The 21168-nt window shown below is 42.4% G+C and overlaps 1 protein-coding gene across 1 annotated transcript in view; it reads left to right on the top strand.

Annotated features, from left to right (window-relative positions):
• The first annotated feature begins 1520 nt into the window (after positions 1-1520).
• The window catches only part of LOC126998506 (uncharacterized), a 67579-nt gene continuing 47931 nt past the window's right edge, over positions 1521-21168 (top strand). Inside the window, exon 1 of the mRNA XM_050860255.1 lies at positions 1521-1657. Coding sequence (XP_050716212.1) covers positions 1602-1657 — 56 coding nt within the window. The 5' untranslated portion in view covers positions 1521-1601. The remainder of the gene's footprint in view (positions 1658-21168) is intronic.

Consider the following 21168-nt stretch of genomic DNA (forward strand, 5'->3'; position numbering starts at 1 on the left):
ATCAATATAGAACATTAAAAAAACACAATATGCTGAAAAAGAATGATCCATTAAATAGCTATCCAACTAATAACCTAACAAACTATACGAGTATAACTATATATATATATAGATATATATATATATATATATATATATATATATATATATATATATATATATATATATATATATATATATATATATATATATAACTATCTAAACTGTTTGACTATCTATTAAACTAGTATTAACTCCCTTCATTATCTCCAAGCTGTTTCTATTTCCCACCACTCTCTGCTTTTCATTAATGATTTTACCCAAAGCAAACTGTCCTATCCACTCCGGACCTATGCTGATGACTACTCTGCATTACTCAACATCTTAAATTAATTTCACCACCTGTCAAATCGACACAATCTACCAAACACCTATCCCCTGTTCTTCGACAACACGCAGGTGTCATTTTCTTATACAATAAACATTTTTAGTCTATCCTGAACTCAAAATCTTAACTGGAAACGTTCATATCTCCTTTCTCGCTAAATCAACTCCCTCGAGGTTGCTCTTTCTGTTTCGCCTCCGCCAATTCTTTTCCCCTTCTCAGATGCTGTCCAGTACCTACAGGCGCCTTGTCCGCCCTCGTATAGAATGCATACATCTCATGTGTGGGGATTCTCCACACACGCAGCTCTCCTAGACAAAGTGGAGTCAAAAAGGCTCTTCGTTTCGAGAATCAGCTCCGTTCCTAGCTGTTACTATCAGTGTGCTACTTTTTAAATTCAGCGGTAGTATTGTATCCCTTTTTATCTCCTATCGATATTTTCAGGCTAACTGCTCTTCTGAACCTGCAAATTGCATGTCCCCCTTCCGCGTCCCCGCTACACATGACTTTTTTCTCTAGTTCCTCCCCTTTCTATTCAAATCCCTTATGCAAGAGCTAACGTGTGTGTGTGTGTGTGTGCAGGGCCGTAATTTCAGTGGGCTATAGCACCCCAAATGTTTTCTATATCGGCTTAAAAATACACCTAAATGTGCTTAATTAAAAAATAAAATAGTTTGTACATAGTAGATTGTTAATGTGTCATAAAAAAAAAAAACATGGTCTGGAGTCGATCACGATACCATGTGCTACACAATTCTTATATTTTTAAATCTTATTTGAAACCTCTTTGACGTGCAATAAAGAATTTTTTTTTTTTATAGTTTCCTACTTGCACTTGGAAGAAATACAGCAAATAAGCTTTTTAATTAAGAGTGGTATCGTGAAATATACAACAGTTCACCTCTTTATAGTTTTCTAGGAACACTTTTTGAGGCGCTAAAGAAAACGGTGAAAGCGAACACAGTACAGGACAGGGAGAATCAATGCCGGCACGTATATATCCAGACTTTTCACCTGACTTATACATGCCTGGACCTCAAGATCAACCAGCACAGAGACATTAAAAATACCCAAAGCCATGATATGCAGAACAATAAATGTGGTCTTGGCCGCGGTTAAGGAGAAAAAATAAAACTAGCTGGCAACTATACCCCGAAGCCATACATATATAGACAGTTTTGGCGGGGAAATCAACATCAGTGCACAATAGGAAGTGAGAGAGGAAGGAGCCGCCACCATGACCACCACCAGCACCTTCATCGGGATTGGGGAGGAGCAGCGAATCAGCAGCAGGTGAGACTTGATCTTGAGTGAAGTGAGGGTTCGATGGAGATGGCGAGGCGCTTGTGACCACGGGCTGACTATTCTAAATGGTGGTTATCCTGTGAGACGGTTTAGTAATATTTTGTTTTTATCACCAATTCCTATTTTTGTTGTTTTTTTCATTTGTGCTTTTTTTTTAGTATTTATTTTTCGGTTTTAGCATTTCGTCTTTCATCCGAGTAAAGGAAAAATGAAAGGTTATCTAATTTTCTTTGTTTCGTCGGCATTTCTATTTATTTTATTTTATAGTTTTTTTCAGGATTTTTTTTTGCCCTAACATTCTCCTTTTATCATATCGTTCATCTAGGTAAAGAAAAAAAAAAGAACATAGTTACATAGGCATTTCTATTTTGATATCCACACGAGGTTATCCCTTATATATTAGTGATTTCCACTGTTACTACTACTACTACTACTACTACTACTACTCCTCTTATGTTATCCATGGGTTTGTTGTGCTTCGCTCTTAAAGATGAAGGAACACGAGGTAGCCGGTGGTAGGGGAGAAGAAAGGGAGCTGGTGTGGAAGGGAGGGGGAGGAAAGGAGAGAGGGAGGAAGGGAGGACAGATAAGGGGAAGGAAGAGGAGGGAGGGAGGGAGGACGTGGGTTTGAAAGAAGAGGGTGAAAGCATTGAAGTAGTAACAGCCATCCATATTCCAGTACTTTCAAATGTCATTTTTCACACATATTTGCCCATAGGTTTCTCAGCAGGCTTCCGTCCTCTGAGTGATATGAATACAAAAGGTAGATAACGGCAGTGATGGCAACAACCGACGTATATTGCAGTATTTTCCAATGGCATGCTTTTAAAAATAATAAGAATTGATCCAACTCCCTGCACTTCCTTCCGTGTGATTCCTGGAAACTTCAAAGAGGGAAGAATCGGGAATACACACACTGAAACTTGGGATATTGTTGAGCAGAACGGAGCGTTTTTTTTTTTTAATCTAATTTAGGCACCATTTCTAGGTAAAATATGACTTTCACATGGAGAGATCGTTATCATCACCGGAAAACAACTAAGATAGCGTTAGAGTGACGTTGGTGTTAGCTTACCATTTTAACGACGATATTTTTTTTTGACAGTTGGCTATTACTATGCGTTAGGTTAAGATGGGGTTCTAAGTAAGTAAAGTTGGGAGCATACACTATAGTTGGGCGTGGCCTCGGTGCTCATCCCCGTCGCATTAGCCCTTGAGCCTGTGGTGGGAGATCCGGGGGTCAAGACTATTGGCCAAACGATTGACGCTGCAGTGTTTCTAATTCGTCCCAACACAGCCACACCACAACGTAACGCCTGTGATGAATTCGCTTTAATTAACGATTTCGTAGCAGTTTTCCGGTACATAGAAGTCCCTATGAAAAAAGAACACTTATAAATAAACAATCCTTACCTGGGCTTCTTACCCATTCAGACCCCGAAACTTCGACCCATATAGTTGGAATGATTTCAGGTTGGAGTAAGAAAGAGGATTGAACAATTTTCTCCATATTGATTCATGGCAATTATTTCTAATCACAATCAGTTTTATTGAGGAAATCGTTCTTAGTTTGGTATTTATTTTTTCTTATAAGTTGCCGGTATTAGGGATTAACAGGAAGATGAATATGTGAAGTTGTGAACGATAATGATAAAAATAGATCATAACAAGGATAATAAACCGAAACGAGGGTGATTTTGACTCTCTCTCTCTCTCTCTCTCTCTCTCTCTCTCTCTCTCTCTCTCATCAGTACATAGTAACTTATTATGCACACTGTACGAAAGAGTTGAGTAAAGAAACAGTGATAAGAATGAGATAATAATGTTGATAATGAGGAGGAGGGTAGTGGAGCAGGGCAGTTAGGTAGTCGGTGGGAAATGGGAAAGAAACAAAGATAAAAATGAGACGATGATATGAAGTGAGGAGGCGGGGGAGGGTAGTCGAGCAGTGTCAGGGGTTGGTGGTGATATGTATTTCCTAACATGACTACAAAATCCATCGTCCTCTGGGTTAGAGCACGACTGCAGAAGATGAAAATTTGATGACGGGTCTATTTCGGGCTTCTGTGCACAAAGGTAAAGGTCAGGAGGGAGACAGAGAAAGGAAGATATGAAGGGAGAAGAATGTTAATGGGAAGGGGGGGGGGGATCCTTTTAATTACTGACATGACAGAAAGAAACATAATGACTAGCACGACGGGAAGGAGAATTGAAATGCTGATGAGAGAGAGAGAGAGAGAGAGAGGAGGGTTGTAACTAAAGCTGTGTGTGTGTGTGTGTGTTGGTTCATCCTATCTTATAATTAGGTTCTTCTGAGTCTCAATCGGTTCACCAGTTTTAATAAGATTGGTTCACCTCCTTCCTTATTCGTTATTCTGCCTTCCTCCTCCTTTCCTTCGTTTCACCTCATCTTATCTTTCTCCCTTTCTTTTTCCCTCCTGTCCTACGTTTCACCTCACATCCTTATCTTTCCCCCTTACTATTTCCCTCCTTTCCTTCGTTTCACCTCACATCCTTATCTTTCCCCCTTTCATTTTCCCTCCTTTCCTTCGTTTCACCTCACATCCTTATCTTTCCCCCTTACTTTTTCTGTACCCTTCCCTCCTTTCCTTCACCCCTCCCATCCTTACCCCTATCCTCATCCCTCCCTTCTTACCTCCATCACGCGCAGCTCATTCACCTGTTCAGTAGATGGATTGTTCTCTCGCTTGTTCCTCACCGGTTTACTTGCCCGATAAGCGGTTCATTTGGTTCTTTATTGGTTTACTCGGGTTGGTTCATCGATTCACCCGGTCTAGAGTTCGTTCACCTATTTTTTTAGTCTGTTCAGCTTACCTTCAATAATTCAGGCCTGCACTTGATTGGCCTTACCTGTAAATAATTGGTAAAAGCCTGTAATTGGTTATAGGCTGATCTGTAGCCTATTCACGTGGCCTGTAGTTTATGTATGTGACCTGTTATTGATTGCCCTGATCTGGCCTGTAACTTATTCACGAGGCCTGTAAGTTAGTGGATGTTTTTTTTATTCACGGGACCTGTAACGTATTCCCGTGGCCTGTAATTGGTTCACGTGGCCTGTAACTTATCTACGTGACTAATTGGTTCACGTGGCCTGCAACTAATCACACCTGGAACATGATAGGTCACGCCCTTCTTTACAATAGGTTCGCCAGGTGCTCGCCCGGGTCCTATTAGTTCACCTGGGTCGTAATGGGTTCGCCTCGCAGGGCACGAAGGTCCTCCTGACTGGGCGTTTCCCGGGTATGAGTCATCCTACCTCCCGCCTCCTCTTCCTCCTCTTTCTCCACCGCCTCGGCGCCACAACCTCCCTCTGCCTCCTCCCCTCCTCTCCCTCCCAGCTGCTCAGTGCTCACTCCTGCCGGTGTTTTCTCTCTCTCTCTCTCTCTCTCTCTCTCTCTCTCTGCGCAGGGTAAAGTTTTTGTCTGATAAAGGTGAACATTCCTTAAATATTTAAAATGACACGCAGAGAGAGAGAGAGAGAGAGAGAGAGAGAGAGATGGAGGGAGCGCACCACGTGTTTGTTGGTCAGGAGGGAAGCGAAGGTAAGGAGGTAAGGAGGAGAGGGACTGAGGGCGGCAGGAAACGGTTGCGAGGAAGAGGAGGAGGAAGAAGAGGAGGAGGAGAATGACGGTTAGAAGAAGGTAGATAGGTGGTGAAAGTAGTAGTAGTAGTAGTAAAAAACGGGAGGTGAAAAAAGTAAATAAATAAGATAAGTAAAGAGGAAGAGGAAGGAAGGAAGGAAAGATACGTCGGAGGAAGTGGAGAGAGAGAGAGAGAGAGAGAGAGAGAGAGAGAGAGAGAGAGAGAGAGAGAGAGAGAGAGAGAACTGGACTGCTGCTGGCGCGGAGGGAGGCAGAAAGAAGAGGTAGATAGAAGAGGGTGACGAGAGGAGAAGCAGGAAGAGGTTAAGGAGGAGGAGGAGAAGGAGGAGGAGGAAGAGGAGAATGAAGAGGAGGAGGGTAAGCTCGAGGGATCAATACCATCACTTTAAGTCCGAAGAGGAGAGGTTGGTGACTGACTAACTCGACTGACTCAGCGGTGTGTGTGTGTGTGTGTGTGTGTGTGCATTAGGTAAGAAGGTGAATTTATCTGCATTACTATTGCTGCTACCACCACCACCACTACTACTACTACTACTACTACTACTACTACTACTAATAATAATAATAATAATAATAATAATAATAATGATGTGAACCGTAGCAATAATACAAAGCTTGAGTAATTATTAACGATGACATAAAACTACTACTACTAACACTGCTACTACTATACTACTTAGGGTATGCAGATAATAATGATGATGATGATGACAGAACAATGATACTACCACCACCACCACAACAACGACAACAACAATAACAGCCAGACGAGCAGGTGGTCAGCCCTCCCAATCATAGGCCAAGGTTATTACTCTCTCTCTCTCTCTCTCTCTCTCTCTCTCTCTCTCTCTCTCTCTCTCTCTCTCTCTCTCTCAGAGAGAGAGAGAGAGAGAGAGAGAGAGAGAGAGAGAGAGAGAGAGAGAGAGAGAGAGACACACACACACACCAGCTGAGAAGGAAGGAGAGGGGGTGGGGGGAGGAAAGGAAAGCCGGCTGATCTGCCCCCCCCCAAAGAGGAGGGAAATATATGGAGGAAGGGAGGGAGGGAAAGGGAGAGACGAATGGAGGGAAGGTAAGCAGGGTATAAAAGGTATGGGGTGTTTGCTGTCCCTTCTCCCTCCCTCCCTTCCTACCATATTTTCCTCTCCCTCGCCATCCTCTCTTTTTCCTCTCGCTTCTGTTTTCCTTTCCTTCTCCCTCTCCCTCTCCTTTACATTCACATCCTTCCTTCTTTCCTTTCTTTCTCCTCTAGTTTCTTTTTTTTATCCCATTTTGTTCTTCCTCTTTCTCTCCCATTTCCTTCTTTTTCCTTCCTATTTGTGGTTTGTCTTGTTTTATCTTTGTTCCATTTTCTTCCTTTTCCTCTGTTTTTCCTCCCTCTTTTTCCTCTATTTCCTTCTTTTTCCTTCCTGTTTATGGTTCCTCTTTTTTTCTCTCCATTTCCTTCTTTTACCTCCCTTTTTTCCTCCCTCTTTTTCCTATTTTCTTTTTTCTCCCTATTCGTGATCCTTTTTCTTTTTCCTCCATTTTCTTCTTTTTCCTCCATAATTGTGCTCCCTTTCTCTCTTTTTCCTCCATTTCCTTCTTTTCCTCCCATTTCGTGCTCCCTTTTTTTTCCCTCCATTTCCTTCTTTTTCCTCCCTTTTTGTGCTTCCTCTCCATTTTCTCCTCCATTTGCTTCCTTTTCCTCCCTCTGTGCTCCCTTTTCTGCATTTCCTTCTTTTTCCTCCCTTTTTTGTTCTCCCTCTTTCTTCTTTTCCCTTTCCTCCATTTTCTTTTTCCTCCAATTGTGTTCTCCCTTCTTTTCTCTCCTCCATTTCCTTTCCCTCCATATCTGTGCTCCCTCTCTTCTTTTCTCTCCTTCATTTTCCTCCCTTTCTGGTGTTGGTAAAGGGTTTTGTAGAAAGGGACTTGGTTATGTAAATGCAGAGAGAGAGAGAGAGAGAGAGAGAGAGAGAGAGAGAGAGAGAAAGGAGGGGGTTTGCCTAGTGTTCGGTGACTGCAGAGAAAGGGTTGTTGGGGGGAGAGAGAGAGAGAGAGAGAGAGAGAGAGAAAGGAGCGGTTGCATAGTGTTCGGTGACTCGAGGTGATGGAGGGAGGTGGTGCAGAGAAAGGTTGTTGGGGGGGGAGAGAGAGAGAGAGAGAGGGGGGGGGGGTTGCCTAGTGTTCGGTGATGGAGGGAGTTGGTGCAGAGAAAGGGTTGTTGGAGAGAGAGAGAGAGAGAGAGAGAGAGAGAGAGAGAGAGAGAGAGAGAGAAAGGAGCGGGTTTGCCTAGTGTTCGGTGACTCAGGAGGTGATGGAGGGAGGTGGTGCAGAGTAAGGGTTGTTGGAGAGAGAGAGAGAGGAGGGGGTTTGCCTAGTCTTCGGTGACTCAAGAGGTGATGGAGGGAGTTGGTGCAGCGAAAGGGTTGTTGGGGGGAGAGAGAGAGAGAGAGAGAGAGAGAGAGAGAGAGAGAGAGAGAGAGAGAGAGAGAGAGAGAGAGAGATGTTAACAGGATACACCATTTTCTTTGTTATTGTGTTAAAGGGAATTCGTGAAACCAGAACTTAACGGCTTTTTTTTCTTCATTGTTTTTTATATATTTTTTAGCGGTCGTTTTTATTTTATTTTTTGGACTTTTGTTTTATTTGCTGGCTTTTTTATTTATTTTACTTTTTGCTTATTCCCTTGAACTACTTCCATCACTTAAAAAAAATATATGTGGATCAGTGAGGTTATGTACTAATGTTTATGGTCGTAGACAGTCGCGCCCCCTCTCTCTCTCTCTCTCTCTCTCTCAGTCAGTAATTACAAGGTCTAAATATTCCATGGATTTATTTTGAACTAACTTGAAACACATTCCCTCTAAATAATCTCTTTTCTACCTTCTCTTTTTACCTCTACTTTTTTTTTTAGTTTTCTGGTTTGCAACTCCATCGTTATCTATTCTTCTCTACCTCCTTATTCCTTGTCTCTCCTCTCCTCTGCATTTCCCCCTTTACTCCCTTTCTTCTGTTATCAAATCCTTATCTTTCCCTTTTCTTCGTGCATTTTTCCTTCCTTCTTCCTTTTACCTCCTTTCCTCCATCCCATCTTTCCTTGCCCTCCTATCCTCATCCCTCCCTTCTTACTTCCATACCTTCCACCCTCTCCCTTCCTCCCTCCCTCCCTCCCAACTTTACCCCCCTCCCTCCTCCTCCCTCCTTATCTCCATCCTTCGCAACCTTACCCTCCATCCCTCCTCTTCCCCTGTTACCTCCATCCCCTTCCACCCTTACTTCCATCCCTCTCCCTGCATCCTTATCCCCCATCCCTCCTCTCCTTACCTCCCACCATACCCTCATACCTCCTAACCTTATCCTTTATCCCTCTCCCTTCCTGCTACCCCCCATCTCTCCCTTCATCCTTACCCCCCCACGTCTCTCCCTCTCTCCCTCCGTCTAGTCGGCATGCATAACTGATGTCAACTTGTATCGACTTGCCTACACACACACACACACACACACTGCCGTATTCGTTTCTGGGTCCATTGTTAGGGAAAAGGGTAACGGTAGAGGGTGGGGGGCAGGAATGGTGGTGGTGTTGGTGATGAAGGTAGTGGTGGTGGTAGTGGTCGAAATATTAATGCAGGTGTGAATGCTCTTTTAGTGGATGTGATGGTGATGGTAGTGGTGATGATAGCTAAGAGTACTCCTATTGCTGGTGATGGTATTGGTGTATGTATATGTATGTATGTATGTGTGTATTTAGGAGCTGTGTGTGTGTGTGTGTGTGTGTGTGTGTGTGTGTGTGTAATGAACGTGAGAAACACACACACACACACACCAAGACGACACCGTGCTCTCACTATCCATCCATGAGAGAGAGAGAGAGAGAGAGAAAATGAACCAGAGGGAGGGGAAGGAAGGAGAGAGAGGAAATAACATGCGGTGTAGTCAGGCGGAGGAGGAGGAGGAGGTGGAGAAGAAGAGGAGGAGGAGGAAGGGGAGGGGGAAGAAGAAGAGGAGGTATAGTAATGAGGGTGGTGGTTGTTGTGGTGGTGGTGGTGTTGAATAGCGTTGGTGTTGTCCTTATCGGGATGGTGGTGGTGGTGGTGAGGGTGGTGGGGTGAATGTTGTGGTAAGGTCAGATTAACGGGGTGTCAACAACCTCGTTAGAGTGACCTTGTATCTATGGCCTTGTCTGCCCAAACCCAGGTGGTGTGTGTAACGTTGTGTGTGTGAGAGGGAGGGAGGGATGGAGGAATTAGGGGAAGAAGTAAAGGAAAGGAGGGAAGAAATGGAAGGAAAAAGTGGAGGAATGGATGGAAGAGAAGTTGAGGAAGGAGAAGTAGTAGGAGGGATGAGATAGAAAAGGGAAAGGAAATAAGGGATTGAAGGGAAGTGCAAGGAGAGGAAATAGGAGAAGGGATGCAAGGTAAGTAGAGGAAGAAGAGGAAAGAGATGGGAAGAGATGCAAGGGAAGCGAAGGGAAAGAGGAGAAGGGATACAAAGCAAGTGGAGAAAGAGGAAAGAGGGAAAGAGAAGAAGGAAAATGCAAGGAGAAGAAAGAGAAGGGAAGCAAGGAAAGTGGAGGAAGAAGAGGAAAGGGGAAATGAGAAGAAAGGATGCAAGGGAAGCGGAGGAAAAAGAGGAAAGATGGGAAGGGAAGAAGGGACGCAGGTGGAAAAAAAATGTAACTAGAAAAGGAAGAAAGTGCAGAGAGGAAGAACACGATAAAGAAGGGAGCAGAAGAAAAAGAATAAAGAGGGGAAGTGAAGACAGATGATGCAGAGGAGTATATATAAACGAAAGAAGTTTATTATCTCCGCTACTTGTGTAAATATAACTAAAGTGACCCTCTTGTATTTACTTATGAATGTATTTTATTAACTATTGAGAGAGAGAGAGAGAGAGAGAGAGAGAGAGAGAGAGAGAGAGAGAGAGAGAGAGATATGAGTGAAGTGATTCAGGAATAGAGAAGGGCTTTGTCTCTCTCTCTCTCTCTCTCTCTTATTCAGTGCTTCCTTTGGCATTCAGTAAATTCTTTGTTAATGGACGTAAGGAAGAAAAGGAGGCGGAGGAAAGAACGAAAGCAAGGAAGAAAGGAGAGAATGGAAGGAGGAAGAGGAGAAAAATTATATGAAAGGAAAGAAAACAAAAGGCTAAATTCCTCTTCCCTCTCTTCCTCTTTTCCTCCACTTCCTCCTCCTCGGTCTTCTTTGTTTACTCTCCCTTCTCTTTTCTTCTTTTTTATTCGTCTTTTTACTCTCCTCTCGTCTCCATTATAATCCTCCTCCTCCCTCTTCTTCTTCATATTATATTATTATTATTATTATTATTATTATTATTATTATTATTATGGGGCATTCTCATTTTGCCATAATTTTAAGTTTTCATAAGTTTGCCATTCATCGTGTGTGTGTGTGTGTGTGTGTGTGTGTGTGTGTGTGTGTGTGTGTGTGTCGATATATCTATCTGTATTTATCTATCTGTCCCCTATCTTGTCTGTACTTACCTGTATCTATCTATCTGTATGTATCTATCTACCTACCTGTTTATCTATCTGTCTCCTGTTCTGTCTTATCTATCTATCTAACTGTCTGGGCATATCTCTATCTATCAATCTATCTATCTACGTAAGCTCCACCTATCCGTCTGTCTGGGTATGTCTATCTGTACCTACCTGTCTATCTATCTACGTAAGCTCCACCTATCCGTTTACCTGTCAGGAGGGGGAGGAGGGTTGGTAGGGGGGGGGGCAACGGCGGCGGCGAATCACTTTCTCCACCATGACCTGGGTATACTTTGTGACCTCTTGAAGGGGTATAGGGGGTCATGGGGGGAGGAGGAGATAGGTATAGGGAGAGATGGGGAGAGTTATAGGGAGAGAAATTGAGAGAGTTATAGAGAGAGAAATTGAGTTATAGAGAGAGTGAGAGTTAGAGAGAGAGAGAGAGAGAGAGAGAGAGAGAGAGAGAGAGAGAGAGAGATGATTAAAAGAAGGAAGCGAGAAGGAAAATGGGAAAGGAAAGGGAGATGTTAGAAAATTAAGGAAGAAAGGAGAGAAGAATTGGTATATGGGTGATAAAGAAGAGTATGGAGGAACAAGATAATAAATGAAGAAAGATAGAGAAGGAAGGAAGAAGGGAGGGAGAGAGTGAGGGCAAGGAGCCTAAATAGGAGGGGGAGAAGGTGAAGGAGGGACGAAGAGGGGAGGGAGGGAGGGGAGATAAGGAAGTAATGGAATGAGGGGAGGCAAGGACACTGAAGGAACCTTTGGAGAGAGAGAGAGAGAGAGAGAGAGAGAGAGAGAGAGAGAGAGAGAGAGAGAGAGAGAGAGAGAGATTTCAGTTTATTTGTTTAGTATTTTATTGCATTACGAATTTTTTCATAGCTATCATCATCATCAACAGCATCTTCTTTTTCTTTTCTTGTTCTTTTCTTCTTCCTATTATTATTATTATTATTATTATTATTATTATTATTATTATTATTATTATTATTCGTATTACTATTCTTGTTCTTATTATTTATTTTTGTTATTACTACTGCGTTTGCTTTATTCATCTCTCCCCTTTCTTCTCATCTCTTCCTCCTTCTCCTCCTCCTCCTCCTTCTCCTCTTCTTCTCCCTCCGCTTTCATACCACAATGCCGTTTTTCTTCTCCTTTCCTTCCGCAGACTTCTTTTTCCTCCTCCTCCTCTCACATCAACTTATACTCTCCTTTTTTTTACCTCCCTCCCTCGTTCCTTCCCTCCCTCCCTTCTTCCCTCCCTCCTGTCCTTCCGAGATGAGATGCGAGGTAAGGAGCCATGTAAGGAAGGGAGGAGGAGGAGGAGGAGGAGGAAGAGAGTTGGTGCAGTAAAGGAATGGAGAGGCAGACGAAAAAAAATAAAAAGGGTGGATGGAGGGAGATGTGAAGAGGTGGAGGGAAAGTGAAGTTGATGGAAGAGAAGAAGGGAGGGATGCATGGAATGAAGAAGAGATAGAAAGATGGAAAAAGAGAGAAGTAGATAAGGGAAGAGAGATAAGGAAGGAGGAAGAGTAAAGTAGATGAAGAAGAGAGGGATGTATAGAATAAAAAAAGACAGACAGATGGAAGAAGAGAAGTAGGCGAAGGGAAGAAGGACGCAATATAGGGAAAGAGGAAGAAATTAAATAAGATGAAGGGAACAGTGGAGGGATGAAAGTGGAAAAATAAAGAGGGAAGGAATGAAAGTACGAAATAATGGAGATAAAGGGAGATCAGAGAATGTCAAGAAGGAGAGAGAGAGAGAGAGAGAGAGAGAGAGAGAGAGAGAGAGAGAGAGAGAGAGAGAGAGAGGTGGACATATGGATTGTAGGAAGGAAGAAGGGAAAGACGGATGGAAGGAAGAAGTGAAGAGGGGATAGATGGATGGATGGAAAGAAAGGAAAATGTAAGGGAGAAAAATAGATAAACAGGAAAGAAGAAGGAACAGATAGATGGAAGGGAAGAAGATAGGGAACAGACTGAGAGAGGAAAGAAGATACAAATATATAGATAGAAGGAGAGAAGATGGGACTGATTGAAGAAGAAGAAATAAATAGATAAAAAAGAAGGGATAGAGAAACAGAAGTGAGCGTAGGTGGAGGGAAGAATGGACAGATAGACGGAAGGGAAGAAGAAAGGGGACAGACGGAGAGAGGAAATAAGATACAAATATATAGATAGAAGGAGAGAAGATGGGACTGACTGAAGAAGACATAAATAGATAAAAAAGAAGGGATAGTGAAACAGAAGTGAGCGTAGATGGAGGGAAGAAGGGAGAGGTGGAAGGAGAAATATACAACCCTATGCAGCTTGGACCGAACCAGTTTTTATAAAGCCCATGTGATTGCTTCTGTGTCCTGCCTGGCTTGTCTCTGTCTCTCCCTTCCCCCCCTTTTCTCTTCTTCCTTATGCAGTCTTTCTCTGCCTGTGTTCCTCCTCCTCCTCTTCCATCTTTCATTGGTTACCTCATCTACTTCCCCCACTCTCCCTATTCTTGTTTATTTTCCTTCTCTCTACCTCCCTCTTCTCTCCCTCTTCTTCCTTATTTACAATCTTTCTCTACCTGTTCTCTTCCTTCTCCTTTCTTTCCATCATCCATTTGTTACCTCATTTACTTTCCATACACTCCCTATTCTTGTTTACTTTCCTTCTCTCTCTCCCTCACCCCCCTTTCTCTCCTTCCTTATACACAGTCTTTCTCTACCTGTATTCCTCCTCCTCCTCCTCCTCCTTCTCCATTTTCCATCATCCATGTGTTACCTGATTTAGTTCCCACACTCCCTATTCTTGTTTATTTTCCTTGTCTCTCTCCCTCCCCCCCCCTCTCCCTCGTTTTCCTTATATACAACCTTTCGCTACCTGTATTTTTCCTCCTCCTCCTCTATTCCTTCCAGCTTTCATTGTTACCTCATTTACTTCCCATTCTCCCTATTCTTGTTTATTTTCTTTGTCTCTTCTTCACCTTTTCTTTGCTCTCGTATTTCCTTTAGCTATCTGTCCCTTTTTTTTTATCCTCCTTTCCTTCTTCATTTCCTCTAGTCTCCTTCTCTTATCTTTTTCCTTTCTCTCTTTCCATTCTTCCTTCTCACTCTCCCTTACTCGTCCATACCAGTTCATCCCTTCTCCATTTCACTCTTTCCTCCCTCCCTCCCTCCCCTCCCCTTCTTTTTTTCTCCCTCATTTCTCTTCCCATTTTCCTGATAGACAGAAGATAGATATAGAATGGGGGGGAGGGGGAGTGTGTGTGTGTGTGTGTGTGTGTGTGTGTGTGTGGTCCGTTTTTCTGTGCTACTTTACGCCATCATCATCCATTCTCTCTCTCTCTCTCTTTGGGTGGAGCAAAGGTCGAAACGGGAGGGGAATGTGAGTGGAGGAATGGAGGTAAAGGGTGGAGTGAAGGGGGGTATGTAGGGCAGGGTGGAGTGAAGGGCGTGGAGGGAAGGAGGTAAAGGTGGAGAGGTGGAATAGCAAAGTGGATGAAGGGAATGGAAGGGAAGGTATGTAGGACAGGGTGGAGGGAACGAACACGTGGAGAGATGGAGATAAGGGAAAGGAAGGGTGGAAGGGTAAATGGAAGAGAAAGGAAATAAATTAAAAAAAAAAAAACATTTGGAGGAGTAAGGGAGGTGGAAGGAGGAAGAAGAGGAGGAGGAGGAGTAAGGGAGGAGGAAAAGTGGAATGAATAAAAGAAACAGAAGCAGGAGCCGTAAAAAAAGTTAAAAAAAAAAGCGAAGTAAGAGAAAATATGAAAAAGAGTAGGAAAGGAGAAGGAAAGAGAACATTTACTAGTGGAAGAGAAGGGAGGGAAGAAGTGGAGAGGTAAGGGAGAGAGGGAAGCGTAGAAGGAAGGAAATAGGAAAGAGAAGAGAAGGGAGGGAGGAGAAGGACTGGTAGAGGGAAGGAAAGAAGAGGGGAAGAAGTGGAATAGTGAGGGACAGGACGAAGAGTAGAAGGAAGGAAATAAGGAAGAAAAGAGAAGGGAGGAAAATAGTGGAGGGAAGGGAGGAAAGGTAAGGGTAGAGAAGGGAAGGGAAGAAGGGAGAAACATTTACCGGTGGAAGAGAAGTGGAGAGGTAAGGAACAGGGAGGGAAGGGAAAAGTACAAGTGGAGAGAAGGGTGGAGTAGTGAAGGGAGGGGAATGGAATGGAAGGGTGGAATGAAGGGTAGTGGTAGGGAGAGAAGGAAGGTAGTACAAGTGGAGAGAAGGGTGGAGTAGTGAAGGGAGGGGTGTGGAAGGGTGGAAGAAGGGAGGATAAAGAAGGTAAGGAGGTGGAGAGAAGACAGAGAGGAGAAGTATACAGGTGGAGAGAAGGGAGGGGCGTGGAAGAGTGGAAGGGAAGGGAATTGAAGGGGAGAGGAGGAAGAAGGTAAGGAGTCGAGCCGTAGGGAGGGATGGAGGTAAGGAGGAAAGGGCGTGGAGGAGACATATGTAATAAAGGTGGACGCCAGGTGGATCAGGGTGTGGCGTGGAAGAGGAGGAGTAGGAAGAAGATGGAGGAAAGAAAGAGGAAGAGGAATAAAAGAAAAACAATAAAAAAGGACTTGGGAGAAAAAGAAGGAAGGGTAGAAAGAAGAGAAAATAATTAACATAGAAGGAAGAAGACGAAGGAGTGAGGGATGTTAAAGAAGAAGGAGGAGGAGGAGGAGAGAGGTGGAGGACGGAGTGGAATGAAAAAAAGGGGGGGTGGAGATAGACAATAAGAGAAGTGGAGATGGAGTGAAAAAAAAGTGGGTGTGTTCAGGTTAAATGAAGTGGAGTGATGGCTAGTGGAGGAAGAGGAAGAGAAGGAGTGAAGATGATAGTGGAGAGGGCGAAGGAGAAAGGGATGATGGTGAAAGGGGTGAAAAGAGAAGGAATGATGATAGAGAAGAAGGAGGAAGAAGAAGAAGGTAATAAGAAGAATAAGAAAATAAGAGGAGGAAAGGATACTAGAAGAAGGGATGAATAAAAAATGACTGTGGATGGAGGAGAAAGAGGAAGTGGAGGACGAAAAGAAATAGAAGAAGAAAAAGGAGAAAAGAGTTGGATAGGACAGCGAAGAAAGAAGGGCTGAGGATGGAGGAGGAAGTGGAGGACAAGAAGAAGAAGGAGAAGGGGAGGAGGAAAAGGAAGAAAAGGAGGAGGAAAGGACAGTGAAGAAAGAAGGACTGAGGATGGAGGAGGAGGAGGTGGACAAGAAAAAGAAGAAGAAGGGGAGGAGGAAAAGGAAGAAAAGGAGGAGGAAAGGACAGTGAAGAAAGAAGGACTGAGGATGGAGGAGGAGGAAGTGGAGGACAAGAAGAAGAAGAAGAAGAAGAAGAAGAAGAAGAAGAAGAAGGGGAGGAGGGAAAGGAAGAAGAGGAGGAGGAAAGGACAGTGAAGGAAGGGGTGACTAAAGAATGGATGGTGCTGGTGGAAGGGATGAAGGAGGAGGAAGAAGAAGAAGAAGAAGGGGAGGAGGAAAAGGAAGAAGAGGAGGAGGAAAGGACAGTGAAGGAAGGGGTGACTAAAGAAGAGCAGCTGGAAGAAAGAAAGGAAAAGGGTAGGAAAGGGCTGTGAAGAATGGATGAAGGAAAGGGTGGATACAGAAGGACAGGTGGTGGTGGTGATGGAGGGGACGAAGGACAAGGAGGAGGAGGAGGTGAAGGGGAGGACGTGAAGGTAGCCCGACAGGTAAGTCTTCTCCCGACAAGGTGGCCGACAGGATTGTTCTCCTTATTAAGCCCACTCTTACCTGGCGCCCCGAGGTGAGGAGGGGGAAGAAGAAGAAGAAGATGAAGAAGAGATTTAAGCAAAGAAGAAGCACACGAAGAAGAAATACAGGCAGAAGGAGAAAAAGGAAAAATAAAATAATAAGAAGGAGAAAAAGAAGAAAGATAAGCAGACCACGAATAAATTTAAGCAGACGAAGAAGCAGTAGAAGGGGAAGAAGAAAAATAATAATAAGAATAAGAATAAAAAATATAAAGAGACGAACAAGAAGAAATATAAGTAGAAGTAGAAGAAGAAAAAGAAGAAATATAATCAGACGAAATGAAACAACGAGGGAAAAAAAAAACTATGTAAAAAATATGAGGGAGAAAAAACGAAAAAAAGAAATAAAGGGACATGAAAATGGAGGCCAAAGAACATGTATAAAAAGAAAGTTAAAAATACGACAAAGGAACAGCACGAGAAAGACATTAGGGAGAAAAAGAAGAAAGAGGAGAAGATAGAAGAAGAGGAAGAACATAAAAAGGCCATTAAAAGGAGAAATAAAGGATAAATGGAAAAAGGAGCAGAAGAGAATGGATAAAACAAGAGAAAAGGAATAAAAGAAAAAAAAAAGACGTGGAAAAGAAACTGGAAGAAGAAGAAATAAGGGAGATGAAAGAAGAAAATGGAGTAAAGGAAAACGGGAAAGAGGAGGAGAAAGAAGAAAATGTGGAATGAATAAAAGAAGCAGAGGAGGAGGAACAATGAAAAAACACACATTAAAACATGGAGATAAAGAGGAAGAAGAAGAAAATGTAAGAGAAAATAAGAGAAAGAAACCCATAAATAAACTAACCAAAGTCTCGAAAAATAGTTGGAAAAGAGAAAAGAGGAGAAGCAAAGAGGAAAAGCATGATAATAGGGAGATAAGGAAGAGGAAGAGGAGGAGGAGGAGCAAAAAAGGTGGGAGAAGTATGAAATTGGGGGAAGGTAGGACATATTAGGACACACGAGGAGAAATAGGAGGAGGAGGAGGAGGAGGTGGTGGAGGAGGAGGAGGAGGAGGAGGAGGAGAACAAAGAAGGGTGTAGAAGGGGTGAAATAAAAAGAAGGAAAAAAAGATAAAGGGAGGAGAGACAACGAAGGATTATGAGAGAGAGAGAGAGAGAGAGAGAGAGAGAGAGAGAGAGAGAGAGAGAGAGAGAGAGAGAGAGAGAGAGAGAGAGAGAGAGAGAGAGAGAGAGAGAGAATATTACACGCAGAATATAATATCGCAATAAAACCTGCCTCGGGACACACACACACACACACACACACACACACACACACACACACACACACGTTCCCAGGTAGTAGTAACCGTTCACCACATCAAGGAACGCAACCTTTACTATCCTTGTTGTCGTTTTTCGTTCTTTTTTATTTTTTTTATGCCCTGATCTTTTTCGTTCCGGCCGACTTGTGCAACGACGATGATGGTAAGAAAAAGCGAAGGTGTGGCCGAGGGTAACTTCCTTTATGGCTGCTGCTGGTGATGGTTATGGTGGTGGTGGTGGTGGTGATTTTGTTGGTGGTGGTAGTGATGGTGATGATGATGGTAATGTTGTTAGTGGTGGTGGTGAGGATAATGGTTTACTACTTTTAATATTTTTTTCTTTTTACTTAATTTTTCCTTATTTTTTCTTTTCATTATTTCTTGTTTCTTTTCTTTTATTCCTTCATTTACCTCATTTTTTACTACTACTACTACTACTACTACTACTACTACTACTACGAAAAAGGGGTCAAAAATACCTGATAAAGAAGGAAAAAAGAAAAGATTTGCTGTATTATGTAAAAAAAATATAAATAAGTCAGTTATGTAAGGAAATCACACACACACACACACACACACACACACATACATACACACACATCAATACCCATTCCACACAGACCTACACACGCACCCACCCACCACCTGTTCAGTTAAACCCCACCTATCCTTTTATAGACGAACTCTGGAAAGGCATGGAATAAGTCTAGGAGAGAGAGAGAGAGAGAGAGAGAGAGAGAGAGAGAGAGAGAGAGAGAGAGAGAGAGAGAGAGAGAGAGAGAGACCTATATTCTATCCATCAAAATCAGTATTACATAAAAGAAAGTAAAGAATATTATGCAATGACTCCTACCTAATGGAAGATGCATTATTATTATTATTATTATTATTATTATTATTATTATTATTATTGTTATTACTTATTTTGTTTGCATGTGTCTACTTATTCCTGTTGATTTTCTTGCCCCATTTTGTTAACATATCAATTGTAGAAGGGGTGACTAAATTGTAGTAGTAGTAGGGCATCAGTACTCCCTTATCAATCCGGAAGTGATTTTTAGAACACACACACACACACACACACACACACACACACACACACACACACACACACACACACACACACACACACACACACACACACACACACGCGCACAGACAACCTTGGAGTGTCGAGGGGTGATTGTTAAGTTTTTGCTGGTCGCCTTAACAAGATCGGCGGTGTTATATTACTTCCGTTTCTCCTTAGCTTGGCACGACACCGTTCTGGGCGCTGATTATGTATGATGATGTTCCTCACTCTTTATATCTTTTTCTATCTTATTATTTTTCTTTTCCTTTAATTTTTTTTCTTGTTTTTTTCTTTATTTTTTGTGCCTTTGGTTGTATTTTTTTTCCTGTTTTCTTTTTTTATTAAGGTGCTGTCCTCACTTTTTTTTCTCGTTTTCTTACTTTGTTTTTTATCTTTTTCCTAATTTTTCCTGATTCTTTCTCTTCCTTATTTCTGGTTTATTTCCTTATATTTCTTCTTTTTCTTTCTTTATTTTTATTTTTGTTTTTCTTGATCTTCCTTCTTATATTCTCCTTTTCCCTTCTCCTTCATTGTATACTCTTCCGCCGTTTCCTCCTTATTTTATTTTTATTTTTCCTATGCTACTACTACTACTACTACTACTACTACTACTACTACCACTACTACCACTACTACCCCTACTACTATTACCACTACTACTATTACCACTACTACTATTACCACTACTACTATTACCACTACTACTACTACTACTACTACTACTACTACTACCACCACCACTATCACTAATCGCATAAAAAAGAAAAGGCTATCGATTCGTTCCATGCCACAGTGACATTTCTCGTACGTCTTTTTTGTGTGCGTGATTGAAACATTATTGGAAACGCTACCTGTCACATTTTATTCTCTCTCTCTCTGTAATATTTGAATGATGGAGAGAGAGAGAGAGAGAGAGAGAGAGAGAGAGAGAGTTACCTGTTGTTGTTGGGGTCAGACGAATGAGTCATATTCTCTCTCTCTCTCTCTCTCTCTCTCTCTCTCTTTCCTCTCCTCGTCCTTCACCCCACTCCATTATCCCTCCATCTCTCCGCCTCTTCCTTCATTAATCTCTTCTCACTTTCGTCTACTCATCATTCATCCTCCTTATTATTATTATTGTTGTTGTTGTTGTTATTACTGTTGTTTTTTCCTCAGTTTCCTGGATACTCTCGATTTCTAAGGACACACCTGTCACCCAATCATCCTCTTTTCACCTCTTTCTGTCTCTTCTTCACCTTCTCTCCCTTCTTCCTCCATTCCACTCTTCACTCCCTCATTATTTGCCTCTTCATAATTTCTCTATTTTTCATATACTTTTTTTTCTACTCTTATTATCTACTTGTATTTATTTTTATTTTGTTTTCCTCATCCTTCCTGCCCTCTTTCTCTCTCTCTCTCTCTCTCTCTCTCTCTCTCTCCTTACCTGGTCATGGACATTTTCTACACCTGTGTCAGTGGGTACGGCGCCTTGTTGTTGTTGTTGATAGTGGCGGTGTTGTTGTTTTTAGTGGTGGTGATGGTTGTAGTGATAAGGGTGTTGGTATTGTTGTTTTTGGTGGTGACGGATAGTTTTGGTAGCGGAATAATTGTTGTTGTTGGTGGTGGTGGTGGTGGATGGGTGTTCTTTTGTTGCTAATGCAGTTACTTATACTACTGCAACCACTACTACAACTACAACTGTTACCACTACAATCATCATCATCATTCTCTTTTCTTATTCATTGGGCAGATGGAACTTATGATACGGACTCTTTTTTTTTACTCCTGTTCTTCGTATTATTGTTTTTTTCCTTTTGGTTATACATTTATTATTAATCCTCCTTCTTCTTCTTCTTCTTTTTCTGGTGTTGCTGTTGTTGTTGTTTTCCTCAATTTTGTTGGTCTTCTGTGACACGTTTCCTGGATACTCTCGGTTTCCAAGAACACACACACACACACACACACACACACACACACACACACACACACACACACACACACACACACATATACACACTTACAAGGTCTTCTAAGTAGGTCGCCCACACATGCACATCTGTCTGTTATCTAAAGAAAAGTGCGACACGTGATTACTAGTACACACACACACACACACACACACACACACACACACCTGTTACATAAAATATACAAAGCCATGACGAAGTAGGTCGCGCACACGTCTGTCTGTCACGAACTATACATACACGTGGCTGTTAACACACACACACACACACACACACACACACACACACGTACATACATACATACACATGAAAAACAGCAATGAGTCATGATCAATACCAGAAAGTCGGTCGCTTCTCTCTCTCTCTCTCTCTCTCTCTCTCAAATCATGCACCTG

The sequence above is a fragment of the Eriocheir sinensis genome, chromosome 14, assembly GCF_024679095.1.
Source record: "Eriocheir sinensis breed Jianghai 21 chromosome 14, ASM2467909v1, whole genome shotgun sequence".
In the NCBI taxonomy this organism is placed as follows: domain Eukaryota; kingdom Metazoa; phylum Arthropoda; class Malacostraca; order Decapoda; family Varunidae; genus Eriocheir; species Eriocheir sinensis.